Source organism: Tursiops truncatus, chromosome 14 (genome assembly GCF_011762595.2).
Source record: "Tursiops truncatus isolate mTurTru1 chromosome 14, mTurTru1.mat.Y, whole genome shotgun sequence".
Lineage (NCBI taxonomy): Eukaryota > Metazoa > Chordata > Mammalia > Artiodactyla > Delphinidae > Tursiops > Tursiops truncatus.
Window position 1 is genome coordinate 66160360 of NC_047047.1, and position 12750 is coordinate 66173109.

Here is a 12750-nt window from a genome sequence, read left to right on the forward strand (position 1 = left end):
CCCTACACTGTGGCATGTGGGATCTTCCCCGACCAGGGCTCAAACCCCTGTCTCCTGCATCGACAGGCGGATTCTTAACCACTGCGCCACCAGGGGAGCCCCTGTCATATAACCTTTTGAGATTGACTCTGCCTATGGGGCCAAGCAGTAAGAAAAAAGAAGAAAAACTAATGGGGATTCCATCCTGTTCTTGGGACCACAGTTTCTCTGGCCAGAAACAAGGGTTCCCCTCCCTTGGGGTTTTAGGTGCGTGGCCATCCCTTGCTGCTATTACAACATGCAGGACTGCCTAGGGACTGTGGTGGGAAAGAACCAAAGACATAAAAAAGAGCAATCACAAAAGAAAACAGGGACTTCCTCCACTTTCTGTCTAGCAGGAGACCCCTTTCCTGCTCCTCAGACCACAAACAGGGCTTCTCTTTGAGCTTTCTTTCCATATCTGCTGTGTACTTCTGGGTTTCAAGTTAAAAGGATACCACTTACAAGAGCATCAAAAAGTCTAAAGTACCTAGGAATAGACCTAACAAAACAAGTACGAAATATCTGTAGAGAAAATCATAAACTTTTATTGAGATATTTTTAAAGGACCCAATTAAATAAAGCAATATCCCAAGCTTACGATTAAAAGACTGAATATTGTAAAGATGTCAGTTCTCAAACTGATTTAAGGTTTAAATGTAACACCAACTAAAACTTCAATGGATATTTTTATTTTTTGACACTAAAAATAACATTAACATAATTTGTTAATTTATCTGTCTAGAAGTTAACTTTCTATTAAGGCGCAAAAAAAACTTTAATTTTGTGACAAGCACTTTTTTTGAGATATAATTCCAGTTTGTACTTGCAAAATAATATTTTCTTGCCCTGGAGATATACTTATCACCTTATTTATTTATTTTTCCTTTTTATTTTTCTAATTGAAGTGTAGTTGACCTAAATATTATATTAGCTTCAGGTGTACAACATAGTGATTCGACATCTATATACATTATGAATTGATCACCACAATAAGTCTAGTTACCTCTGTCACTACAAAGTTATTACAACATTACCGGCCATGTTCCCTATGCTGTAGGTTCCATCCCCGTGACTTATTTCTTAACTACAAGTTTCTGCCTCTTAATTCCCTTCACCTATTTTGCCCAGCCCCCCATCCCTCTCTCAACACATTTTTTTTAAAGAAACTTAACAACTTATTCTAAAATTTATAAGGAAGTTTGATGTATAAGGGCCAAACAGGCAGGACACTGTTCAAGAAAAAGATAGAAGGCTTTCCTCTACTAGATATCAAGATTTAATTTTTAAAAAAACTACACGGCTTCCCTGGTGGCGCAGTGGTTGAGACTCCACCTGCCAATGCGGGGGACACGGGTTCGTGCCCCGGTCCGGGAAGATCCCACATGCCGCGGAGCGGCTGGGCCCGTCAGCCATGGCCACTGAGCCTGTGCTCTGCAACGGGAGAGGCCACAACAGTGAGAGGTCCGCGTACCGCAAAAAAAAAAAAAAAAGAAAGAAAGAAAAGAAAAAAATAAATAAATAAACTATAGTAATTATACAGTTCATTACTAACACAGGGATATTCAAATAGGCCAGTGGAACAGAGCAGAAAGGCCAACCAAATTTGTAGACAAAATCCTTTAGTCGTGGTGAGTGCCTTTCTGCTTCAGTTATTGATGAGTTAGCAAGTATTTATTAAGCACCTATTCTGTGCTATGTGCTACAGTGAATACGAAAGTACAAAATGCTCTCACAGTCCATTTAAAGTTGAAGATTTTTCTAACAGAATAGAAGATCTGCCCAAATAAAGCAATCAGAGGACAAAACCCAAGATAACAAATAGCAACAGGCTGGTACGGATTAGAGTGTATACGAAATTAGAGAACGAGGAGATCGAAGTGAGCGGGGTCATCACGGAGGTTTTCATGGAGAAACAGGATGTGAGTAAGGAGGTAAAGAATGACTCAAACCTCAGGCAGAAGTCAAATACTTCCCAGAGAGATAGGGAAAGTATGACGGGAAGAGTGAGAACCATGTACACAAAAGATAGTGAGACGTGACAAACCACAGCTCAGCTGCGAAGCAGTAAGAGACTCCATCAGAGAAAGGTCTCTGACGGCCAGTTTCAAGAGTCGAAACTTTTTCTGATAAAAAAAGTCACTAAAATTCTTGAATAGGTGAGAAACATAAAGCTAGTTGTGCTGCATAAATATTTATCAGAGGTACAGAAGTCTAGCTTTGAGGTTAGATTGGGGGTGATAAAAGTATGGAAATAGAAGGGAAAAAAAGGAAGGAACAAATCTGAAAAACACTTGTCAGGGATTAAAATCATAAACCAAGAACTTTGCAGGTTTTATTAAATGCAGGTTTCACAGGCAGCTAACCAAAAAGTGTGAAGCAATTTAAATATAAGGCATTCCACAGAAAAAAGTAAAACACGAACAAGATATCAAACTTTCTGGTTTGACCTACCAGTATGTACTTTTGACGTTACATGCGCTACATCAATTTTCTGGGACCTGACGAGAGGTACAGCTTTTGTAGGAGGAGTGTGTGCTGTATTCTTCCTTCGATCTTTTGCTTTACTTATCTTTGAAAGGGGCGCAAAAATACCTAAAAGAGAATGCAGAATTTTAGTGTTAAGCAATTAAAAGCACTTCAAATAAAAGGACAAGTACAGCCATTCAGTAATATAAATCTTTAAGTTCTTTTTTAGTGTCTACTAGGTGCCCTGTAGTGAGAGACAGAGAAAAAGTACGTCTGACTCAGTACTTGCCCTCAGAGAGTTTACAATCTAGTTGTCAAGACTAACAACATAGGGCTTCCCTGGTGGCGCAGTGGTTGAGAGTCTGCCTGCCGATGCAGGGGACATGGGTTCGTGCCCCGGTCCGGGAAGATCCCACATGCAGCAGAGCGGCTGGGCCCGTGAGCCATGGCCCGGAGCCTGTGCTCTGCAACGGGAGAGGCCACAACAGTGAGAGGCCCGTGTACCGCAAAAAAAAAAAAAAAAAGACTAACAATATACACAATAATTTAAGAAGCACATAACATTAACGAGGCACTAAGTGAAACTCAGGGAAAAGAGAATTATAATTATTTCTAAGTACTGGCAAATAACAGTGCACTATATAGTACAAAAACTATTCCTCATGTCCCTTTATCTATAGCTCCTTAGAACATATTTTTTCCCATATTATAGCTTTTTATGTTCATGTTTTATCTATCTTCCAGACTTTAGAAGACAAAATCCAATACTCATCTCTGCATTCCCCCAATGTACCTAACTATAGTGCCTTACACATAGTAGGGATATAAAAAATCTTTTTGAGTATAAAACATAATTTCCCAAGAGGCTTAGCCCTCAGCTTCTGACAACTGACAACAGAAACAATACAGTGTGTGTTGTGTGGGAAGGTATGTGGGGACAGGGGGAGGGGGCTGCCTGTTTGCTGCAGCTAGGAGTATAAAATTCCATTAAAAAAGAAATTTATCCAGGCATAAAATTACAGTATATATAAATATGCACAGACATTAGAAATAGTGAATATGGACTATAAATACCAAGATTATTTGGCTAAGACATTTAAGAAGAAAAAATAAAGACATAATATGTACATTATACACTACCATTCAGTGTTTACGCCTAATCTAACAAAGACACATTATGACTAAAATGTAATACATTAAAACAACTTGTTTTAAAATAGGTTTGATGAAATGCTCAAGATTACAAAAAGTGAGTTCTTTGTTTATAGCTAACAAGTGCAAACTATACTACTTTTCTGCTAATCTCAAAATTCTTTCCTCCATCAGATTCTACAATCCTTCCTCCTGATTTTCCTAGCTCTTTTGACTTCTCCACAATGTTTTCTCTCTTCTGTCTCCCACCTATCAGATTCGCTTTCTATTTTTTTCTCTAAATTATTTTCCTTGCCAAATACACACACATGCACACACACACGCACTCAAGCTTGATGATGATTACATCCAGTGTTGCCAAGGGTTTGAAGAAATAAATTATTTTATACTGTGGGATGTAAATTTGTAAAATCTTACTTGAAGACAAAAATTCTGACCTAATTTACTTTATGGCATTAATTATAAGGAAATACTGTGAACAAGGTTACAAACTTACGTTTGCATATTATAAGGAGAAGATAGACTTCAAGAGCCAAAGCAATTTCTAGTTTACTATTAAAACCCAATCATACTTTTGGAAATTAATTTACGAGAAAATAATCCAAATAGGAGGAAAAGACTGCATACCTGAGTATATCATCACTGCAATACTATATGTAGGAGAAAACAATTATTTGGCAATAGAATAAATGAATCCACTATGTTTATGAACTATGACATCACTGTTAATAAGTAAAACAATAAAGATTATGTAGAAATATAGAAATATATGAAAAGTAAATCAAGAGAACAAAAATTGAGTTGTATGTTTGATTACATTATGATTATATCTGTGAAAAGTTGTATGTGTGGATATAGGAAGGACTGTAAAAAACAGAAAACCAAAACATATTTGAGCGCAGACCATAAATTATTTTTCAAACCTGTGTCATTAATGTCACAATAATATTGTTCAATGAATGAACTACATAGCTCTTTCTCCTTGTTTTTTCTTTTTAAATTAACTAAATCATTTGGGAAAACCAAAACTAAATTTAAAGCAATGACAGACTGGATATAATCAAAGCCCAAAGTGTGCACTGTGTATGGGTTAACCTTCCTGTTCAGAATCTCATGCTACTCAAAGTACTGACGGGACTCTCCTCAGATCTTGACATACAATGATAAGGCTTAACTAGAAATAAACACATAAGGAAGAATTATTTTTAAACAGAAGAGTAATGAATTTCTGGATAAACATGATCCATTTTGTTTAACCACAATTCCTCCCAAAACTCCACTAAAATTTTAGTAAGAAATAAAAATGGTACAAACTCTAAAGAAAAAAGAAAATGATAAAAAAAAGAGAAAAAAAGCTAAAGCTTCCAAAGAAGCTTCCAAAAACAGGGAAAAGGACAAAAACAGAAGAAAGGATGACTCTGAAACTTCTAAACAGCAGCAGTGGAAGCTCAGGATGATAGCTGGCAAACTATGGCCTGAGAGCCACATCCTCCCACCGCCTATTTTTGTACCGTTCTGTTGGAACGCAGCCACACCCATTTGTTTACATATTGTCTACGACTGCTTATTCACTACAACAGGAGAGCTGAATAGTTTTGCAACAAGGGACTGTATGACCCATAAAACCAAAATATTTACTACCTGGCCCTTTACAAAAAAAGTTTGCCAAATTGCCTTAGACAATAGAGTATCACCTTCAAAATACTGAAAAAATGTGAATTTCAACCTAACACTCCTTATCCCACTAAACTATCATATGAAGTGTAAGGGTAGAAATAAACATTTCTGGAATGTAAAGTCTCAAAAAATTCACTCCCCATGAGTCCTCTGTCAAAAAGCTACTGAAGGATGTGCTCCACCAAAACAAATAAGTAAACCAAGAAAAAAAAATGACTTAGTATGAACACCAAATCTTTCTCTTCATAGTATGAAGTCAAAAGATGTCTAAAATTGGAAAGATTCATATATTATTTAAAATATGAATATGAACATCAGAAGATACATCTAAAGAAGTCAAAAAAGTTCTTGCCTCTAAAGAACAGGTCTCAGAGTTAAGGAAGGGCAAGCCAGGAGAGGGTTTAGCTGTTGTTTTAATAAACCTTATAATACAACTTGACTTATTAAACTAGGTATATGTGTTCACTTTGGTGATTATTAAGACATAAAAATAGTATTACCAAATATTAAAAATTATAAAAAAAATTTCATAACTGCCAAAACTTAGAGAAGCAACCAAGATATCCTTTAGTAGGTGAATGGAGAAATAATGGAGGACTGTGATACCTCCAGACAATGGAGTATTATTCAGTGCTAAAAAGACATGAGCTATCAAGCCATGAAAAGACATGGAAGAAACTTAAATGCAAATTACTAAGTGAAAGAAGGCATTATTAAAAGGCTATATACTCTATGATTCCAGCTATCTGACATTCTGGAAAAGGCAAAACTATGGAGACAGTAAAATGGTCAATGGTTGCCAGGGGCTGAGGTGGGAAGGGATGAGCAGGTGGAGCACAGAGGATTTTCAGGGCAGTGAAAACACTCTGTAATACGGCAATGATGGATACATGCCCTTATACACTTGTCCAAACCCACAGATTATACAACACAAAGAGTGACCCCTAAGGCAAACTATGGACTCTGAGTGATTATGATGTGTCCATGCAGGTGCATCCACTGTAAGAAATGTACACTCTGGTGAAGGGATGTTGATAAAAGGGGAAACTGTGCATGTGTGGGCAGGAGGTATACAGGAAATCTCTGTACCTTCCTCTCAATTTTGCTATGAACCAAAAGCTGCTTTTAAAAAGATCTTTAAAAAATTATTATAAAATTTTTACAATCAAAACAATCTAATATGTGCTAGAATTAATAGATCAGTGGGACAAAACAATCCCAAAACAGACTATAGCATTTATAAGAACTTAATTTATATTAAAGGAAGTACAGCAAGCCAAAGGGAAAATGACAGATTTAGAGAGAGGAAAAAAAACCCAAAAAACTGTTGCTGAAAAGAGACAAATGCTTTGGCTTCTGCTTAGTCAGGGGGTTCTCTGCCTCTCCTGCTCCCCACACCTCAAGTACTGACAGTTTAGCAAAGATCTGGCTCAGACTACTGAGCTGGCTCAGCAGGAAGGGCTATTCCCATTTTTATATAATCCAACACATGACCTTGCCCCCCAACTTGCCATAAAGTATGTAAAAGGGGATGGAGACAGGGTCCTTGCGTGTCCATCTTTGTCCTAATCAAGCATGCCTCTCCTTGGAATGATGGGATTTGGGAGGCCACATGCATTCTGTTACAATCTAAGCATTTCTCATGGCTCTGATTTACATCTGCTCTCTGTGTTGCTAAGGGTCTTGATCTTGCCCTTAGTCTGCTTGACAGTTGCCGAAATTAGCTAATAGAGTAAAACTAAACTTAAATTCTTATCCTTATACAACTAACCAAATAAACTCCAAATTAAGTAATGTGATATTTAAAAATTAAAACATTCAAAAGAATAAAATATATAACCTATAATGAATTCTGGATTAGGAAGAACTATCTACTTTAGCATAAAAGCAGTTATAAGAAATTATAAAGGAAAAGTCTTTTAACGGCATAAAACTACGTGTCCAAAAACACTGCAGATGAAGTTCAAAGGCAAATGACAAACTGGGTGAAAAATCTGTAATAAATATAAAGGCTTAATATCCTAAAGATGCATTTATTTTTTAAAAACTCATCCGTTTTTTAAAAAGCTAACATCCCAATTTTTAATTGGCAAATAATATGAATAATTATTTCTTGGCAATTGCCAAGATAACACAAAAAATACATGTGCTACAATAGAACATTTTAGGTATCTTATTTCACCACAGTCAGAATAACATGAATTTAAACAGAAATTTTCACCCATCAAATTGGAAAAATTAAAGGAAATTGAGCCATAAAAAATCACATTTTCAAACAATATTTAAAGATTTGAGGAAATTATAATAGGATGTCAGATAAAAATGCAGACTATTTAACTATATATAATCCAAATTTTGTGGAAAAAATAAACAGAAAATATATACAGGTGATTTTATTTTTTTCTCCTTTTTTATGTTTTTTAAATCTAACGTAATGGGCATTTTTTATAAACAAAAATTTTAATAATATACCCCAAAATGAGGCTCCATCTTAAGTATATGACAAAAGGAAACTGGTGATTTTGATAAATTCATAACAGCTAGCAAATAGTTAACATTTTGGGGGTGCTTACTGGGAACCAAGCACTATTCTAGGTGCTTTATATATTTATCAACACATTTAATTCCCACATGAACTCTTGCGGTATTGCTATCCTCATTTTACAGAAGAAAACTGAGGCACAAGAAGAGAAAGAAGGTCCCACAGCTGGTAGGTAGAGCAGCTGATTCACATCCAAGCAGTCGGGCTCCAAGGCCCATACTCTTCAACACTGTACCATATACTGCCTTCCCTGTCGAGCTATAAGATGAAATACTGCGCAACCAGGGAAATTAATGTTCTGGGAAAGTACTTCACAACAAGGAAAAATATTCACAACATAGTAAGTGACAAAAGCAAACTGAAATCAATGTGTCAAGGTGTGTGTGTGTGTGTATACGAGAGAAACAGAGAATATAAAATAAAGCAAACATTTGTCTGAAAAAGAATCATCCCAGCTCAGGAGCACAGTAATAAAGTTGGCCTCACTAGCTTTTCAAGTTTTTCAATCTCTAGAGCTCTGTATGTCCTTGGTAATAAAGAACAAAATCCCTCCTTCAGTCATGACACCACCATGAGCAGGATTCAGGAAGGTCTCCAGAGCTAGGTGCCCTCCTAGTAAGACACCCTCTCCCAAGCACAATATTGCTCACAGTAAGAAAAGGGCAGTCACTTCATTTATTACATAAGTAACCGGGGAGAAAGTTTTATTTAAAAATAATAAAAGAGTAAAATTTTATTATTTTAAATTAATTCTCATTAAATTAGATAGTATCTAACTTACCATATTTGGGGGCACATTTAAAGTACTGGACTTTCCCAACACTTCCATTGTTTTTTCCTTCTGGTTCATCCAACTCAATGCCAGCCCACTGCCCACTTGCAAATTCAGTTGTTCCACAAAATCTTAATGTTCCAACCTAAAGAAAACATAAATCAGAGTAACTTTTGAGTACTACCAGTAATTCTAAGTTTCCCACTCTTGCAACTTTATCATGGAAGTCTTTCAAAAACATTCTCTCAGGGCTTCTCTGGTGGCACAGTGGTTGAGAGTCCGCCTGCCAGTGCAGGGGACACAGGTTCATGCCCCGGTCCGGGAAGATCCCACATGTCGTAGAGCGGCTGGGCCCGTGAGCCATGGCCGCTGAGCCTGTGCGTCCGGAGCCTGTGCTCCACAACGGGAGAGGCCACAACAGTGAGAGGCCCGCGTACCGCAAAAAAAAAAAAAAAATTCTCTCAAAGTAGACTTCAGAAGAAGGAAAATATTACCAGGGATAAAAAGAGACATTAAATAATGATAAAAGAGTCAATGGACCAAGAAGGCATAAGAATCCTAAATCTATATGTACCTAACAACTGAGCTCCAAGACATATGAAGTGGAAACTAATAGAACTAAAAAGAGAAATAGACAAATCTACAATCACAGTGAGACTTCAACACACCTCTCTCCATAATCAACAGGCCAAGAAGGCAGAAAACCAGTAAGGATACAGAAAAACTGAAACCTGAAACCAGCTATAAGCCAGTTTGACCTGACATTTATAAAATATTCCATTCAAAACAGCAATACAAGACTTCCCTGGTGGTGCAATGGTTGAGAATCCGCCTGCCATTGCAGGGGACATGGGTTCAAGCCCTGGTCCAGGAAGATCCCACATGCTGCAGAGCAACTAAGCCCGTGCACCACAACGACTGAGCCTGCGCTCTAGAGCCCACGAACCACAACTACTGAGCCTGTGTGCCGCCACAACTACTGAAGCCCACGCGCCCAGAGCCCGTGCTCCGCAACAAGAGAAGCCACTGCAATGAGAAGGCCGCGCACCGCAACGGCCTTCCGCTCGCTCCGCAACCGCCCCCAGCTTGCCGCAATTAGAGAAAGCCCATGCACAGCAACGAAGACCCAATGCAGCCAAAAATAAATAAATAAAATAAATTTATTTTTTTAAAAAAGAGAAACACAGAGAACTAAACACACAAACCCTATCTATACCTAGCACTCTATCCAAAAATTAACTCAGAATTAAATGTAAAACTAAATATAAAACCTAAAACTGTAAACATCTAGAAGAAAACATAGTAGAAAATTTCTCAGATATTCTAAACACACAATCCATGAAATAAAATTTTGATAAAATGAACTTCATGAGAATTTAAAACGCCTGCTCTTTGAAAGACAGCCCTAAGAGAATGAAAAGACAAGCAATAGACTGAGGGTAAATATAAATGAAACAAGACTGGCTCTGAGGTGACAAAGGTAAACGCTGCCGACTGATATACGCATGTTCGTTATATGTTTCTACTTTTGTATAGCTTTAAATTACTCAAAATAAAAAGTAGTAAAATAAAACAGAATAACTCTTCTAAAAGTCCATTCTCAGACGTAGGACAGGAATACTAAAGAAGCTGAATATTAATCCAAAGGGGACAAAATGCTATGCGTTCATAATTTCTTGGTATTTTAGCTCCACAGATAGGACAACGGAAAACTAACAAATGTCCATGAATGTATTCTTGTGGAAGTTGGTAAATGTCATTCTCAGTGTAATAGTTTGTAGCTTACCTTCCTTTTTGAAGCAACTTTCTTAGTAACTCAAATGTTCAAATTTCAGTGTTTTCTGAGAAAAGTGCATAACACTCCCCACGAAGCCACCCAGATGTTTAGCCGTAGCTATTTTAGAAATTCCACACGCAAGCGCAAATTCCCTGTCCCATTCTCCATACCGAGCTCCCAATTGGCCCCAAAAAGAGAAAAACAGCTCTCCCATAGGAGGTTTTTAAAAAGAGAGAAGGGCAACAAGTGAAAGCCACCTGGAAACTGAGGCTCTGGAGAAAGAGGTGTCCAGAGAATCTTCAGTCGGGTGGCGTTGGGAGTCCTCTTTCCCACATACATTTTCATTACCAGGTTGAAATCATATCTAAGATTTCCCTGTTTGTGGGATCAAGAAGCCAAACACCCAGGAACAGTGAGGGTCACCTTTGCTCCGTTTCTGTGCAGTAGTAGCTGTGGGAGAATCACTACTGAGGAGGGGTGCGAGCGGGGAGCTGCAAGGGAAAACCTGCAGGCTGGATGCCTCTAAATTCACTCGGCAGCTCCACTATGCTCCACTTTTCTCCCATTCAAATAAAGATGTCTTCGTTATTCAGTTTGAATAGTTTATATTCTTAAATTGTGCTTTATAGTAACCGTGCATCTAAGTTTCAAGTTTTCCATTAAGTATCCTTCTACCTACATATGGAACTTAAAAAAAAAAAAACTCAAAACCACACTGCACCCTTGGCACACAGCCCACATAATGACCTTGGACATCGCTTTAGAGACTGCAGCTACTGACTATACCTTCTGTCTTGCAATAACGACACGATCCCCCAGCTTCAGGCCAAGTGACGTCAGCATCACCTTGCTAGTAACACGATCGTAACTTGGAAGCAAGGGCTTTGAGAGATCACACGACAGAGGCACCGCATCGAGCAGCATCTGCTTGATTTCTTTAGCAGTTGCCGCGGCATCGGCCATTTCTAAGGGCATTTCGACCGGGTCTGGGACAACGTCAGCAGGGATCTGTCCTTTGTCATTCTACAAATAAAGAGCAGAGAAATTTTTCAGTTCATATCTGCTCAGAGCTCTACACGGTCATATAAAAATATTTTTGGAAAAAGTAAGTTAAATTCATCTATCATTTATTTATTCAAAAATATTTACTAAACTTCTACCACCTGCCAGACACCATTCTAAGTGCTAAAGGCACACAGTGAAGAAAACAAAAGCCCCGCCCTCAGAAAGCACACAGCCTGGTGAGAGGCAGAACATAATCACACACATAAAACGTATGGTGTATCGAAGGGTAAAAAGTGGCAGAGAGAACAAAGCAGGTTAAGGGGGACAGGGAACACGGGCACAGAGATGGCGATTCACACACAGGGGTCAGGGAGGGCCTCGCTGCTGAGAGGCACTGGCGCAGAGGTCCAGGGAGGTGAGGGAACACAGGGCAGCTCAGCTGGTGGGGATCGAGGTCCAGGCTCAGGGAAGAGCAGGAAGGCAGTCAGTGGGAAGAGAGCCTGGCTGCACAGGCTGGAGACAGAAGTCACAGGACTGCCTGGCTTCCCAACCCCAGACCCGAGACTCCCTCCCCTCCCCCAGAGCTGCCACCTTGGCTCTGTGACCTCGACCCATCCTGCCCACTCATGGAGTGACTCAGATTTTAAGAACAGAATCTACTTCTAAAATCTGGGCTGGGATTTATCCTGCAGCAAGCAAAAATGGGCAGTCACAGGCCCACTAACATTTGCACAGTGTTTATATAAGCAAAATCCTATCATATAAATTATCTCATTTGGTTATCACAGCAAGAAAAAGCTTGTGAATAAAACAGATAAAAATTTTTACCTGTTAAGAGTCTGGACTGTAGCAGAAGACACCAACTAAACAAGTAAGATATCAATACCATTTCCAGTTTGCCAATTAGGAAAATTAGGCAAGGAGAGATGAGTGACTCGCTCAGCATCATCTCCATAATTACTGCAGGGATGACACTGCAGTCCATGGCCAGCACCCACTGGACTCTCAGCCCTTCTGCTGCTCTGTGCTGTCCTACCCTCAAACAAGTTCTCTTTCTTCTACGTTCCCTAACCAAAAACTCAGGCTTCATCAGAAAGATTCCAGACCGTAATCTTTTCTTAATAAGATGAACCAAGATTCTTTTGCTCAGAAAACTTTTTCCCTTTCCTTCTCCTCTAATAATTATCTTCAAATGCTCCACATGGATAAAAGCATGAGGCTTTTAAAACACATTTAGTTTGCAAGCGCCTCGCATTTTTTATTTTAAAATTCAAGTCAGTTTCGTCCTAAGTAAAAACATGGTAGGAAGACATATTATCAAATTTCTGGGACAGTGAT

The 12750-nt window shown here is 38.5% G+C and overlaps 1 protein-coding gene across 7 annotated transcripts in view; it reads right to left on the minus strand.

Moving 5' to 3' along the window:
* CLIP4 (CAP-Gly domain containing linker protein family member 4) overlaps window positions 1-12750 on the minus strand; it is a 64108-nt gene that overhangs the window by 31443 nt on the left and 19915 nt on the right. For all 7 annotated transcript variants that reach the window (XM_019943005.3, XM_019943007.3, XM_073791475.1 and 4 more), the window contains 3 exons: window positions 11194-11430; window positions 8640-8775; window positions 2473-2613 (listed from right to left, as the gene is read on the minus strand). In XM_019943005.3, coding sequence (XP_019798564.1) covers window positions 2473-2613; window positions 8640-8775; window positions 11194-11430 — 514 coding nt within the window. The remainder of the gene's footprint in view (window positions 1-2472; window positions 2614-8639; window positions 8776-11193; window positions 11431-12750) is intronic.